Raw genomic sequence first — 16,610 nt, forward strand, 5'->3', positions numbered from 1 at the left:
CGACGTCTGTGCAGAACGAAATTACGGTCTACAGGAAGCAAAGAGGACGCCGCAAACAATGACCGTGCGAAGCTCGGCTCGCTCTGTTGGTCCACGAGTGCCGGAAGGCTGGTGCCGCTCCCCACACTGAGGCCGTGTTCCGTGACTTCCCGAAGGCGTCCGATGTAGTTGCGCACTGTCGCCTTACGAAAAAAAAAAAAAAAAAAGAAAACACAAGCGTACGACGTATCAGATACACCTTGTGATTTGACTGAACAGTTATGAGCAAATAGAACACAGACATCCATTCTAATCGAAAAATATTTTCAGAAGTAAAAGTAACTTCCGACATACCTCAGCGGAGAAATATAGCACCATTTATTTTCACAATATATGTAAGTGATCTACTGCGCAACATCGGAGGTTGCATGAGGCTTGTCGCGGATGATGCTGTTATACACGGAGAAGCCACAGCGCTAGGGAACTGTAACGAGGTGCCATAGTACCTGCAGAGTGTCAGTGCTTGCTGCAACGTCAGTATCAACAAATGCATTGTATTGCGCATGAATAGGCGGAAAGACGCTTTACTGTACGATTACACAATTCCAGAACAATCATTGGAAGTAGCCACGTTCACTAAATACCTGTGAGTGAGAGTACAGAGCGACTCAAAGTGGGAAGACCGTAAAAAACTAATCGCAAATCTGTCAACGCCAGACTGGGGTTCACTGGAAGAATTCTCAGGAAGTGTAGACCACCCACGATGTGTTCAAATGTGTGTGAAATCTTATGGGACTTAACTGGTAAGGTCATCACTCCCTAAGCTTACACACTACTTAACCTAAATTTCCTAGGGACAAACACACACACTCATGCCCAAGCGAGGACTCGAACCTCCGCCGGGACCAGCCGCACAGTCCATGACTGCTGAGCCTAAGACCGCTCGGCTAATCCCGCGCAGACCAGCCATGAAGTAGGTAACTTGCAAGACCTTCGTTCGACCAATATTTGAATACTGCTTGACAGTATGGTTTCCGCACGCGACTGCATTGATAGAGGAAACACTGAAGATTCAAAGAAGGGCAGTGCGTTTCGTAACAGTTCGTTTAGTAAGCGCTAGACCTCATCCAATTCCAATGGCAGCTGCTAGAAGGGTGCCACTCACCGCGGTGTGGTTGTTGTTGTTGTGGTCTTCAGTCCTGAGACTGGTTTGATGCAGCTCTCCATGCTACTCTATCCTGTGCAAGCTTCTTCATCTCCCAGTACCTACTGCAACCTACATCCTTCTGAATCTGCTTAGTATATTCATCTCTTGGTCTCCCTCTACGATTTTTACTCTCCACGCTGCCCTCCAATGCTAAATTTGTGATCACTTGATGCCTCAAAACATGTCCTACCAACCGATCCCTTCTTCTAGTCAAGTTGTGCCACAAACTTCTCTTCTCCCCAATCCTATTCAATACCTCCTCATTAGTTACGGTGTGGTTACCTGTTAAAATTCAGGTAATGTACGTCCCTGGGAGAGTCAATCAATACATTGCTTTCTCCTCCTACGTATATCTCGCAGAGAGACAGCGGTGGTAATATTAGATAGATTAGAGAGCACACAGAGGTTTACCGCTGTACTGTGTACATCATAAGGATAAATCTGATGTAAATATTACGCCATGTATTCTTCCGCGTTTGCTTAAATCACCCTGGATTTAGTTTCAATCGGACCGGAAGCCAAGCTGTGTCCAGTACAGTTAAGTACGATCATGAGGACACGTTTTATGGTGTGTTACACGCATATAGGCTGAACAACAATGCGGGACAACGGCTTTACCAGAGCATTAAACTTCGGCAGCACTGGCCAGCCAGCTGGTCCAGCTAACAATATAGCTTCGAATGTCATTTACTTTTTTAACAGAATGAAATAGTATTCGGCAGAACTCCAGCACTACCGCACGCTTCTTAGGTGACCAGACGGAAAGCATAAAATGCTCTCGTTCTCACCTGACAGTGTATTATATTTACGAACAGAAGAGATGAAAATTCTTACACACAGGGTAATTTTTCTGAGGGAGCTATGTCTGATGCAAAAGCGTGCTGCAGGGATTTCACCGTACTGTTGAACACTGAGTATTATTCACAGTCAGTCGTCTGGTAATCTCTTGGCTCTTTCCTTATCCAAATTCGAAAAACACATTTCAGTTCTGGAAGTGTCATTTGCTACGTTGATAACGAGTCGATCAACAACAGAATCCGCGAAACCACCCAGGCACCGCATTTTCTCCTTTTATGGCGGCGCCGTTTTATATCCCGCCAGCGTTCGGCGGTGACGTGAAGAATCACCGTGCGTCAGTTCCACTACGACTGGCAGCTAAACAGTCATGTTATTTCTCGGGCCAGATCCCTTAACTTGGCTCCACATCAGTCCTGTTGGGTTCATATTGTAATGATGACAGTGTTGGGTAAAAATACTCCATTTGTATGGTGTGCTCGATGCTGTTTTTCATGTTTCTACGACACCTTTCACTCTGGTTCGTGTGAGACATGTGTGGTATAAACCAATAGACGTAGTCCCAAGTAAAGAGTATTTGATTTTTCATTATTGCCCTAAAAATTACATTGTTAAGCTTTCTTAATTCAAGCAATCTTTTTTAACAGTCTTTCATTAACTATGGGTAATTAATGCTTAATATTTGAAATGAAAGCAGGAATTTCGCGTGCAATATGCAATTAGAAACAAGAAGATGTGCGTTATTCATAAAAAAATGACAAAGAATTTTACAATTACGAGATGTAGATATTTCAAATTGAACGAACAAAATGTCTAAGGCGAGACCTGTACCAGCGATCCATGAACTGCACACAGTTTAACAGTTACTAATCTACCAATTCCGCTATACATTATAATGGTCGCCTAGTCGTAGATATTGCTGTAATCGCACTATTTCACTCCCATTTACGGAGCTTGTTAGCACCTGATGTTAGGTTGGCTCCATTAAAATGCATTGTGGTAATCGCTGCTGCTTTCTGGATCGCTGCTGTGTCTCGATGCTAATGCTGGCTCTAAATCTGGTTGTCTAGGGGTAAAAAGATGAGGTCCCGTGTTTTTGATGTGCTTTTGATGATAAATAATGAGCGAAACCAACAAATATTTAAACTTCAAATATTTATTACTCTGGTGGCCATCTTAATTCCACTGTCCACCAAAGACAATGACAGAACACAAAGTAGCACTTCTTTTACATGCTCTTTGCAATGTTTATCCACCTCGAACAATAGCACACACACACTTTACCGAAGTGACATTCAGACTCCGCTCCCAACCCTTGTTGCTGCTTGTATTTATAACCTTGTCAAAGAACTATTAAAAAGAGATATAGTTTATAAGTCACATGTACATCTGTTATCGTAATTTGTGCAGAAAAGTTATTAATTTATATCGAGTGACGTAATTTAACAGGTTATTAAAATGACAGACAGATTTGTTGACTTGACAGAATAATTCTTTGTTACAAAAAGGCCGTTTTTTTAGAAGTTTGTCAGTTGACTTCTCTAATTTGCATAAATAAGTAAATAACATGAATTATTAAGAATTACATTGGTTTTCGTCTAAAATAGGAGTGTTTACGTGAATAGTGAGTGAAAACGGTCATAGTGAACAAATAGGTTTCACTGGGTGATTTTTGCTTAAGGAGATCCAAAATACGTAAGTTGGCCACTATTTTTCGTACTTCATATTAATTATTTAAGATGAATTTAGTGTTTTTACATGATGACATTTGCTGTATCAGTGATCAAGTGATATTAACTTTTGTGTGGGTCAGTTATTCAGTATAGTTTAATGGGTTGACTGTTTATGGAGACAGGTTATGCAATCATTGTTAACATACACAAGAACTTTTCTATAATCATAAATACTCGTTAAACTGGTTGAATTTGGAGGGTATCGCATTCTTCGGTAAAGTAAAGCCTTTAATAGATTCCGTTACAAAATCCAGTGCATGTTTCTACTCAACTGTATCGAATACATTCTCTCGGAAAAACTTCAAAGCTGATTTTTTTCTGTAGACTTACGACAAACATAGAGAACAACCTATTTCTCGGCGCTTTTTGAACAGTGTTCCACGCGCATGTTTCACTATGGAAGAAGAAGTAGCCTCAGTCATTTTGAACCTGCGCATTAACAGCGCGACAATCGGAGTACAACAGTGCAGTGACTGTAACTGTACACGGTTTTTGAAATAAAAACTACATAGCTAAAGCGCGATTAAGAAAAACGTTGCTGGCTGTTAATACATTAGAATATCTTAAAGTTTCATTTAACGTAACGTATCTAATACATAAGTAGGACCTACTTCCAAGAGCGTAACAACACCAGTGTGCGTGCACTGCGGCTTCTGATCAGTCATCGTGTTCGTGTTCGTGTACATCAAGTTTATTCTTATAATGAACGGAGAATGCCATTCGCGACAGCAGCAGTGGTGCGTGCACGGAGGACCCTTCGGCGCACGGCATAAGGTGGCTGCCGGAGTTCACGTGTAGAAGCAGAAGTACACTGAAGCGCCAAAGAAACTGGTATAGGTATGCGTATTCAAATACAGAGATATGTAAACTGGCAGACAACGACGCTGCGGTAGGCAACGCCCATACAGTGTGATTCACGAAGATATGCAAATATTTTATTCCACAAGTAAAACAAAAAAGCCGTTACAAACATAGGTTTAGTTACGGAGTTACGACTAATAAAAAATGTTACCTGAAATTCAGCGAATTCGCTAATATGAAGCCATTGCAAAACTGTACGAGGTGAAAGTAAAGCACGATTTCCTCTTATTTTGTTGTTATCGGTCTGCTGAATCTAATAAAGTATGTCCCAGACGTGTATCTGCCGTAGTTTTCCACAACATCCATAGAAGCAAAGATTATTATACAAGTAAATTTGTTTACTTTCGATTAGGAATTTAGAAACGTTTGTGTCATTGTTGTCAACCGTTAGTGAATAGTTTCACTCGTTTCCTAACCTTGACACGAGCTAGTTTTCTGTATTGTTGAGTGAAAGAACACAATAACAACAGTGTATTTAAGTGAAACCACATAGTACTGTGGTAATTTGTAGATTATTTATGAAATGGGGATGCCTTTCAAATTTACGGCAGAGGAATACGCCGATATGGCAAATGTGATGGTAATGCTACGGCTGCAGTTAACGAATATCACGTACGTTATCCAACTCGGAGGATTCCGAGTGCACGAACCATTAGTGGAGTATTTCGAATGTTACAGGAGACAGGTTCTCTACCTAGCGTTCATAATCAGTACGAGCGCTCGATGCGTGAAGACTATGATGCGGATATTATGGATGACGTTCGATGTAGCCCGGGTACCAGTACGCGACGTACCTCTCAATGATTATGCATTTGACAATCTAAGGTATGGCGTACACTGGAGTACAATAATCTGTATCCTTGTTGTTGTGATCTTCAGTACAGAGACTGGTTTGATGCAGCTCTCTATGCTACTCTATCCTGTGCTAGCTTCTTCATTCCTGAGTACCTACTGCAACCTACAACCTTCTGAATCTGCTTAGTGTAGTCATCTCTTCGTCTACCTCCAAAATTTTTACTCTCCACGATACCCTCCAATACTAAATTGGTGATCCTTTGATGCCTCAGAATGTGTCCTACTAACTTGTGTCTACTAACTACTTGTAGTCAGGTTGTGCCACAGTTTCCTCTTCTCTCCAATTCTATTCAGTACCTCCTCATTACTTACGTGATCTGCCCATCTAATCTTCAGCATGCTTCTGTGGCATCACATTTCAAAAGATCCTATTCTCTTCTTGTCTAAACTATTTATCGTCCATGTTTCACTTCCACACATGGTTACACTCCATAGAAATACTTTCAGAAAAGAGTTCCTGACACTTAAATCTATACTCGATGTTAAAAAATTTCTCTTCTTCAGAAATGCTTGCCTTGCCGTAGCCAGTCTACATTTTATATCCTCTCTACTTCGACCATCATCAGTTATTTTGCTCCCCAAATAGCAAAACTCCTTTACTATAATGTCTCATTTCCTAATCTAATCCCCTCAGCATCACCTGACTTCATTCGACTACATTCAATTATCCATCTTTTGCTTTCAAGACACTGTCCATTCCGTTCAACTGCTCTTCCAGGTCCTTTGCTGTCTCTGACAGAACTGCAATGACATCGGCAAACTTCAAGGTTTTATTTCTTCTCCATGGATTTTAATTCCTGCTCCAAATTTTTCTTTTGCTTCCTTTACTGTTTGCTCAATATACAGATTTAATAACATCGGAGATAGGCTACAACCCTGTCTCACTCCCTTCTCAACCACTGCATCCCGTTCATGCCCCCTCCACTCTTATAACTGCCACCTGGTTTCTGTATAAATTGAAAATAGCCTTTTGCTCCCTGTATTTTACCTCTGCTACCTTCAGAATTTTAAAGAGAGCATTCCTGTGAACATTGTCGAAAGCTTTCTCCAAGTCTACAAATGCTAGGAACGTAGGTTTGCCTTTCCTTAATCTTTCTTCTAAGATAAGTCGTAGGGTCAGTATCGCCTCGCGTGTTCCAACAGCTCTACGAAATCCAAACTGATCTTCTCCGAGTTTGGTTTCTACCAGTTTTTCCATTCGTCTGTGAAGAATTCGTGTTAGTATTTTACAGCCATGACTTATTCAACTGATAGTTCGGTAATTTTCACACCTGTCGACGCCTGCTTTCTTTGGGATTGGAATTATTATATTCTTCTTGAAGTCTGAGGGTATTTCGCCTGTCTCATACATCTTGCTCACCATATGGTAAAGTTTTGTCATGGCTGGCTCTGTCAAGGTTATCAGTAGCTCTAACGGCATGTCTACTCCCGGGGCCTTGTTTCGACTCAGGTCTTTGAGAGCTCTGTCAAATTCTTCACGCAGTATCGTATCTCCCATCTCATCCTCATCTGTGTCCTCCTCCATTTCCGTAATATTGTCCTCAACTACATCGCCCTTCTGTAGACCCTCTATATACTCTTTCCACCTTTCTGCTTTCCTTTCTTTGCTTAGAACTGGATTTCCATCTGAGCTCTTGATGTTCTCCAAATGCATTGAACTCGGTGGAGACGTTTTCGAACGTGTATTGTGAATGTACTGTGAAATTGTGTGTACACTGGACAACTTCCCTAACACTGACCTTTGTTTTTTCCGGTTTAACATGAATTCAAGTGTACTATGGTATTAACACGAGCCGATTATCTGACACATCCATACTGTTTCAGTTAACATTATTACCACCACTTTTCCAAAATCAAATTATCTACAACTTCTGTTGAAAACTTTGCGCAACTTTCTGGAATTTAAAAAAACAAATTGGGCCAAGTAGTTAATAAATTAAAAAATTTACGAAATTACTTTGTTGCTTCTCTGGTTGTTCTGGAAAACTACTGCAGATACAAGCCTGGGACATGTTTTATTAGATTCACCAGAACGATAACAACAAAATAAAAGGAAATGGGGCTTTATTTTCACCTCGTACAGTTTTGCAATGGCTTCATATTAGCGAAATTTCAGGTAAAAAGCTTTTATTAGGCGTAACTCCGTAATTAAACATTTGCGGGCCTATGTTAATATGAACTGTTTTGTTTAGTTTTAGTTGTAGAATAACATATCAAAATATCTACATATCTTCGTGAAACATCCTGTATAAGCCACGTGTCGCGCAGTTGCTAGATCGGCACTGCTGCTATAATGACAGGTTATCAAGAGTTCGAACGTGGCGTTATCATCGGCGCACGAAAGATGGGACACAGCATTCCGAGATAACGATGAAGTGGGGATTTTCCCGTACGACCATTACACGAGTGTACAGTGAATATCGGGAATCAGGTAAATCATCAAATCTCCGACCTCGCTGCGACCGGAAAAAGATCCTGCAAGAACAGGACCAACGACGATTGAAGAGAATCGTTCAACGTGACAGAATTGCAACCCTTCCGCAAATTGTTGCAGATTTCAGCGCTGGGCCATCAAGAAGTGTCAGCGTGCGAACCATTGAACGAAACATCATCGATATGGGCTTTCAGAGCCAAAGGCCCACTCGTGTACCCTTGATGACTGCACGACACAAAGCTTTACGCCTCGCGTGGGGCTGTCGCCACAGACGTTGGACTATTGATAACTGGAAAAATGTTGCCTGGACGGACGAGTCTCGTTTCAATTTTTATCGAGTGGATGGACGCGCACGGCTGCGGAGACAACCTCATGAATCCGTGGACCCTGCATGTCAGCAGGAGGGCTATGCGTGAAGCGTTCATTGAATTCGAAAGTAAAATTCTATGTACCGACTTGACAGAAAATCCTAGGAAGTTCTGGTCTTACGTTAAATCAGTAAGTGGCTCGAAACAGCATATCCAGACACTACGGGATGATGATGGCATTGAAACAGAGGATGACACGCGTAAAGCTGAAATACTAAACACCTTTTCCCAAAGCTGTTTCACAGAGGAAGACCGCACTGCAGTTCCTTCTCTAAATCCTTGCACAAACGAAAAAATGGCTGACATCGAAATAAGTGTCCAAGGAATAGAAAAGCAACTGGAATCACTCAATAGAGGAAAGTCCACTGGACCTGACGGGATACCAATTCGATTCTACACAGAGTACGCGAAAGAACTTGCTCCCCTTCTAACAGCCGTGTACCGCAAGTCTCTAGAGGAACGGAGGGTTCCAAATGATTGGAAAAGAGCACAGATAGTCCCAGTCTTCAAGAAGGGTCGTCGAGCAGATGCGCAAAACTATAGACCTATATCTCTTACGTCGATCTCTTGCAGAATTTTAGAACATGTTTTTTGCTCGCGTATCATGTCCTTTCTGGAAACCCAGAATCTACTATGTAGGAATCAACATGGATTCCGGAAACAGCGATCGTGTGAGACCCAACTCGCCTTATTTGTTCATGAGACCCAGAAAATATTAGATACAGGCTCCCAGGTAGATGCTATTTTTCTTGACTTCCGGAAGGCGTTCGATACAGTTCCGCACTGTCGCCTGATAAACAAAGTAAGAGCCTACGGAATATCAGACCAGCTGTGTGGCTGGATTGAAGAGTTTTTAGCAAACAGAACACAGCATGTTGTTATCAATGGAGAGACGTCTACAGACGTTAAAGTAACCTCTGGCGTGCCACAGGGGAGTGTTATGGGACCATTGCTTTTCACAATATATATAAATGACTTAGTAGATAGTGTCGGAAGTTCCATGCGGCTTTTCGCGGATGATGCTGTAGTATACAGAGAAGTTGCTGCATTAGAAAATTGTAGCGAAATACAGGAAGATCTGCAGCGGATAGGCACTTGGTGCAGGGAGTGGCAATTGACCCTTAACATAGACAAATGTAATGTATTGCGAATACATAGAAAGAAGGATCCTTTATTGTATGATTATATGATAGCGGAACAAACACTGGTAGCAGTTACTTCTGTAAAATATCTGGGAGTATGCGTACGGAACGATTTGAAGTGGAATGATCATATAAAATTAATTGTTGGTAAGGCGGGTACCAGGTTGAGATTCATTGGGAGAGTGCTTAGAAAATGTAGTCCATCAACAAAGGAGGTGGCTTACAAAACACTCGTTCGACCTATACTTGAGTATTGCTCATCAGTGTGGGATCCGTACCAGGTCGGGTTGACGGAGGAGATAGAGAAGATCCAAAGAAGAGCGGCGCGTTTCGTCACTGGGTTATTTGGTAACCGTGATAGCGTTACGGAGATGTTTAACAAACTCAAGTGGCAGACTCTGCAAGAGAGGCGCTCTGCATCGCGGTGTAGCTTGCTCGCCAGGTTTCGAGAGGGTGCGTTTCTGGATGAGGTATCGAATATATTGCTTCCCCCTACTTATACTTCCCGAGGAGATCACTAATGTAAAATTAGAGAGATTAGAGCGCGCACGGAGGCTTTCAGACAGTCGTTCTTCCCGCGAACCATACGCGACTGGAACAGGAAAGGGAGGTAATGACAGTGGCACGTAAAGTGCCCTCCGCCACACACCGTTGGGTGGCTTGCGGAGTATCAATGTAGATGTAGATGTAGATGTAGACTGTCCAGGCTGGTGGAGGCTCTGTAATGATGTGGGTCGTGTGCAGTAGGAGTGATATGGGACTCCTGCTACGTCTAGATACGACTCTGACAGGTGACACGTTTGTAAGCATCCTTCTGACTACCTGCATCCATTCATGTCCACTGTGCATTCTGACGGACTTGGTAAATTCCAGCAGGACAATGCGACACCCCACACGTCCGAAATTGCTAGAGAATGGCTCCAGGAACACCCTTCCGAGTTCAAACACTTCCGCTGGCTACCAAACTCCCCAGACATGAGCATTACTGAGAATATCTGGGATGCCTTGCAACGTGCTGTGTAGAAAATGCAGAATTCCTAGTGTCAGTTCCCTCCAGCACTACTTTATACATTAGTCGAGTCCATGCCACTTCATGTTGCGGCACTTCTGCGTGATCGTGAGAGCCCTACACGATATTAGGCAGTGTACCACTTTCTATGGCTCTTTAGTGTATGATCAATCATTAAGGATTTCCGTACAAGATCACAGTCAACTGCAGTTATCACTGCAAGCTGGACAAAGAGACTATTGTTTAGAGAATATGTTGGTTATACTTTCCGGTATTGTTAAACTCCGTTCTTTTTACATTGGTATTCCTTCTACAGCCACAAATAATTGTTTCAGCAATGGCAACGTTCGGAGCTGTCCTTCTCGCAATCCTGACATTCGCTGGTGGTTCGTCTGCCGCGAAGATTTTGGTTATTTCGCCGACCGCTTCGTTCAGCCACCAGTTGCCGTTTCACATCGTGACCAAAGCACTCCTCGAAAGAGGACACCGCGTCACTTTGATGACAACAGACTCTCCAAAGGTAAGGAAAAAAAATGAGACGTTCTTCATAATGACTGTATAACAGTGTAAAATCTGCTTCTTATATGCAGAAGAAGTTACTGCGAGCAATCAACAAATAGTGGTAGGTTCAGCTAATACTAGAGGCAGTTAATACGCTTACATCCTATGGAATGGATTCTAAAAATACAGCGGACGTATTTTGTTAGTCTTTACAGTGAGAGCCACGTATTGAACTGAGTGTAAATTGTTTCACACTCTTCTTCTGCAATATCACTAGTGTTCCTAATAGTCAGGTAACTTCTTAACGGATCAGACTTCACTTTCTCGACACAAATTACATACTGTTTGGTCTAAATGATACGGCTCTTGAGCAATATGTGGCTCATTGCTTCATAAAAATAAATTAGACGATCTTCTGTGGTGCATTAAGGCATGCTAATTTTGCATGTAGTGCCACAAGAAAGCGTACGCCGTAATAACGTCCGCAGCGACATCTCTGGTAGTCACGTCGGATCTGCAATCAATGTGCCTTTGCACAGTGTTTAGATAAACAGTGCGAGAGTTGAATTTTTTTCTTTTGTCGGTTGCAGTTTAAAATGAGTGCAAAATATCTGAAGCCTCACAAGGCAGTGTTACTTGTAAATCACCCAAAGGGACCAAAGCTTTCATATGGAGTTGCTGCTAAAATTCTTAGAAAGTCAAAGACATTCGTTTGCGAAGTGGGTCCAACGATATTTACAGGTTGGAAATGTGGATGATTTACCGGAGACAGGGCTAAAGTGAGCGACAACAAAAACTCAGGACAATGAGAGCATGCGTCTTTTGAAGCAGAAACCAGATCTTACTTTGAGTCAGGCCCAAATAAAACTACGGCGAATACGATGCGACGCGATCCGAAACATCGCAGGTGTCTCTGTACAGCGTGGAAACAAGGCAACGGGGTGTCCACGATGGACTGGCCTGCAATGTCTCCGGATGCAAATCCGATCGAAATGTTTGGTCGTATATTAAGATTGAGCTTAAAGGAAAGCCAATATGTACTTTGAAGCAGCTGTCATATAAAATCAGGGCGATATGGAGATCGTGAAAAGCACGCCAAAGAGGTGCCAAGCTGTAATCTATAATGGTGGAGACTGAATTAAGTATTAGGTAATTGTACGATAAGTAATAACACGTATTTTCATGTAAACTTATATTTATAATAGTGTCTTTTATCTCATACGGATAGCGGCGTAAACTTTCTTGTGGAACTAACTGTATATGATGCACTCAATATATAACAGTTGCAAAGAAATGAAATAAAGCTATGCGCTGAGAGATTACGCGACTGTAGCGAAAAGTGAAGCTGAGAGAACGGACAACATTCTGTAGTCACCTCACTAGACTTTTGAAGCCTGCGTGCCTGGTCAGTGCTTCTATGTACAGCTTCCACTGTCACTAAAAGACTGTTAACATCGCTTTACAGTCCTTATAGATACCTCATAGGGATTAACAGAGGTGACTTTAAAGTCGATGATGCTGCGCTCGTTTATCGGCTTCCTTCATCGGTCGCTGCTGCAGTACAGGCCGTAGAAGGAGAAGACCAATGTGTGTAATTAAACTGGACAAAGAAATTACTGAGCAGTCTGTCACACCACTAGTTAATACTATTCTGCGCACCAGTGTTGAAGTGAAAAAGCTTCGTCTCTGTAAGTATCCCTCTCTCAAACAGTGCTCCGAATACAACGGCGCATATCGTGTTGCAAGCAAACGCTGGAAAATATTGTAAGATGTACATTTCGTTGTAAGAATAAAGTCGTAATAACCGAAAATTTTTGGTTTTTATTACTGCGATACTCCAAATTTGGATCTGTCCAATAGAAAATTGCCCCATTTTTACTTTCTACAAACCTCTAGAGAATGCAAACTGATTAATAGACTGGAGTTGCATTCGGGAGGACAACGGTTCAAACCGCTGTCCACCAATCCAGATTTGGGTGTTTCTCGGCAAATACCGAAGCGGTTCCTTTGAAAAGGACAATGCCGATTCTCTTCTCCAATCCGAGCAGATTCTTCGTCTCCAATTATTTCGTCGTTCACCGGACGTAAATTCTCATCTCCATTTTCTTCCTCTTTTTCCACAAGGTGTTTGATGAGAAGACTGGTGCTCGAATCGCAAAAGAAGTGAATCGGAAATGCTACCAGTAGCAATACGACCATCAAATAGAAGGTTGTTTAAAACCAACGACCAAAGATCAAGAGACAAATTTCTGTTCTTTCTTTATAACGGCAGTACTGCAGTAGACTTATAAAAACCAGTACTGACTGTTTAGCCTTCAAAACTGTTGAGCACCATACTAATGAAAGAGTATTTCTATAACTGATGGCTTGTCCAAAATGAAGGTTTCACAGTGTCATTGACCTCGCACACGTGTAACTCTGAGGTTACCTTCCACAAAATTTTTGGAAGAAATAAGAGAAAGCATTTCGAAATGTCATACGACGCACTGATTGTAGAGGAAACAACTCAGGAAAAGTACACTCATTAGTAATGCAGAGAAAGAGATTCAAGGTATCTTCCATATGTGTAAGTTACAATTACCGCAAGGGCCAATAAGGCCTAATAACTCATCAATGATTTCCACACTTGTGTGTGGTAGGAACTACCGACATCATTACCTGAATGATTACACTTTACGTGGTAAAATATCAACATTCTGGTAACCTGTTGCGGCTGTGGACGCTCTCGCAACCAAAATTCTTCAGCACCAACGAAAAGCCTTCAGCAAAATCAACGGAGTCTACTGGGACACATTTATATGTGGCACCCGAATATGATTTTATCAACGATGTATGTCTTTGACAGGCTTTATATCGCTGACTAAGTAAGACCGCAGACCCGGAGTTACTGCTTCTGCTCTGAGATTATTATAGTGTTGGAGTAAGACAGCGCTTGACGCACAGTTATAGGTAACTCTGTTGCGGGGGGGGGGGGGGGGGGATTTTGGGGGAAGAAACCAAACAGCGAGATCATCGGTCTCATCGGATTAGGGAAGGTTGGGGAAGGAAGTCGAGCCTGCCCTGTCAAAGGAACCATCCCGGCATTTGCCTGAAGCGATTTGGGGAAATAGCGGAAAACCTAAATCAGCATGGCCGAACGCGGGATTGAACCGTCGTCCTCCCGAATGCGAGTCCAAAGTGCTAACCATTGCGCCACCTCGCTCGGTCTAGCTGTCTGTGGCGGAAATATGATGGAGTAGGCAGTCTTTGTGGTGTGCTGTGTGAAGCCACCACCGCATGTCAGTATTGTTGGACATGGAATCAGGAGTACAGATGTTAAATAATTATGATTTCTGTTTTTGCCAGCGCGTTTGTATAGACGAATTGGCTGATAATTTTTAATTGTCGAGTAACCCCAGAATGTACGTAAACTGGTTTGATAAAAAGGCTAGTTAGATATTTCACTTATGTTATGTTTCTAAGATATGTTAGCAGTTGTTGTTGCTGTGGTCTCCAGTCATGAGACTGGTTTGATGCAGCTCTCCATGCTACTCTACCCTGTGCAAGCTTCTTCATCTCCCAGTATCTACTGCAACCTACATTCTTCTGAATCTGCTAAGTGTATTCATCTCTTGCTCTCCCTCTACGATTTTTACCCTCCATACTGCCCTCCAATACTAAATTGGTGATCCCTTGATGCCTCAACACATGTCCCACCAACCGATCCCTTCTTCTAGTCAACTTTTGCCACAAACTTCTCTTCTCCCCAATTCTATTCAATACTTCCGCATTAGTTATGTGATCTACCCATCTAATCTTCAGCATTCTTCTGTAGGACCACATTTCGAAAGCTTCTATTCTCTTCTTGTCCAAACTATTTATCGTCAATGTTTCACTTCCATACATGGCTACACTCCATACAAATACTTTCAGAGACGAATTCCTAACACTTAAATCAATACTTGATGTTAACAAAACGCTTTACTTGCCATTGCCAGTCTACATTTTATATCTTCTCTACTTCGACCATCATCAGTTTTTTTTCTCCCCAAATAGCAAAATGCCTTTACTACTTTAAGTATCTCATTTCCTAATCTAATTCCCGCAGCATCACCCGACTTAATTCGACTACATTCCATTATCCTCGTTTTGTTTTTGTTGATGTTACACCCTCCTTTCAAGACACTATCCATTCCATTCAACTGCTCTTCCAAGTCCTTTGCTGTCTCTGACAGAATTACAATGTCATCAGCGAACCTCAAAGTTTTTATTTCTTCTCCATGGATTTTAATACCTACTCCGAATTTTTCTTTTGTTTCCTTCACTGCTTGCTCAATATACAGATTGAATAACATCGGGGAGAGACTACAACCCTGTCTCACTCCCTTATCTTCTAAGATAAGTCGTAAGGTCGGTATTGCCTCACATGTTCCAATATTTCTACGGCATTCAAACTGATCTTCCCCGAGGTCGGCTTCTACCAGCTTTTCCATTCGTCTGTAAAGAATTCGCGTTAGTATTTTGCAGCTGTGACTTATTAAACTGATAGTTCGGTAATTTTCACATCTGTCAACACTTGCTTTCTTTGGGATTGGAATTATTATATTCTTTTTGAAGTCTGAGGAAATTTCGCCTGTCTCATACATCTTGCTCACCAGATGGTAGAGTGTTGTCAGAACTGGCTCTCCCAAGGCCGTCAGTAGTTCTAATGGAATGTTGTCTACTCCCGGGGCCTTGTTTCGACTCAGGTCTTTCAGTGCTCTGTCAAACTCTTCACGCAGTATCGTATCTCCCATTTCATCTTCATCTACATTCTCTTCCATTTCTATAATATTGTCCTCAAGTACATCGCCCTTGTATGGACCCTCTATATACTGCTTCCACCTTTCCGCTTTCCCTTCTTTGATTTGGACTGAGTTTCCATCTGAGCTCTTGATATTCATACAAGTGGTTCTCTTTTCTCCAAAGGTCTCTTTAATTTTCCCGTAGGCAGTATCTATCTTACCCCTAGTGATAGTGCTTCTACATCCTTACATATGTCCTCTAGCCAAACCTGCTTAGCCATTTTGCACTTCCTGTTGGTCTCATTTTTGAGACTTTTGAAAACCTTTTGGTCTGCATCATTTTCTCTTTTCATCAATTAAATTCAATATTTCTTCTGTTACCCAAGGATTTTTATTATCCCTCGTCTTATTACTTACTTGATCTTCTGCTGCTTTCACTATTTCATCTCTCAAAGCTACCCATTCTTCTTCTACTGTATTTCTTTCCCCCATTCGTGTAAATTGTTCCCTTATGCTCTCCCTGAAACTCTGTACAACCTCTGATTTAGTCAGTTTATCCAGGTACCATCTCCTTAAATTCCCACCTTTTTGCAGTTTCTTCACTTTTAATCTACAGGTCATAACAAATAGATTGTGGTCAGAATCCACATCTGCCCCTGGAAATGTCTTACAATTTAAAACCTGGTTCCTAAATCTCTGTCTTACCATTATATAATCTATCTGAAACTGTCAGTATCTCCAGGCTTCTTCCATGTATAAAACCTTCTTTCATGATTCTTAAACCAACTGTTAGCTATGATTAAGTTGTGCTCTGTGCAAAATTCTACCAGGCGGCTTCCTCTTTCATTTCTTAGCCCCAATCCATATTCACCTACTACGTTTCCTTCTCTCCCTTTTCCTACTGCCGAATTCCAGTCACCCATGACTATTAAATTTTCGTCTCCCTTCACAATCTGAATAATT

At 41.9% G+C, this 16,610-nt stretch overlaps 1 protein-coding gene across 3 annotated transcripts in view; it reads left to right on the forward strand.

The window, feature by feature from the left end:
- LOC124804938 (UDP-glucosyltransferase 2-like) overlaps positions 1-16,610 on the forward strand; it is a 94,907-nt gene that overhangs the window by 14,439 nt on the left and 63,858 nt on the right. For 2 of the 3 annotated variants that reach the window (XM_047265319.1, XM_047265320.1), the window contains exon 2: positions 10,719-10,903. The exons of the other annotated variant lie outside the window; for it this stretch is intronic. In XM_047265319.1, the coding sequence (XP_047121275.1) occupies positions 10,721-10,903 (183 nt within the window). In that variant the 5' untranslated portion in view covers positions 10,719-10,720. The remainder of the gene's footprint in view (positions 1-10,718; positions 10,904-16,610) is intronic. 3 annotated transcript variants of the gene reach the window in all.

The sequence above is a fragment of the Schistocerca piceifrons genome, chromosome 7, assembly GCF_021461385.2.
Source record: "Schistocerca piceifrons isolate TAMUIC-IGC-003096 chromosome 7, iqSchPice1.1, whole genome shotgun sequence".
In the NCBI taxonomy this organism is placed as follows: domain Eukaryota; kingdom Metazoa; phylum Arthropoda; class Insecta; order Orthoptera; family Acrididae; genus Schistocerca; species Schistocerca piceifrons.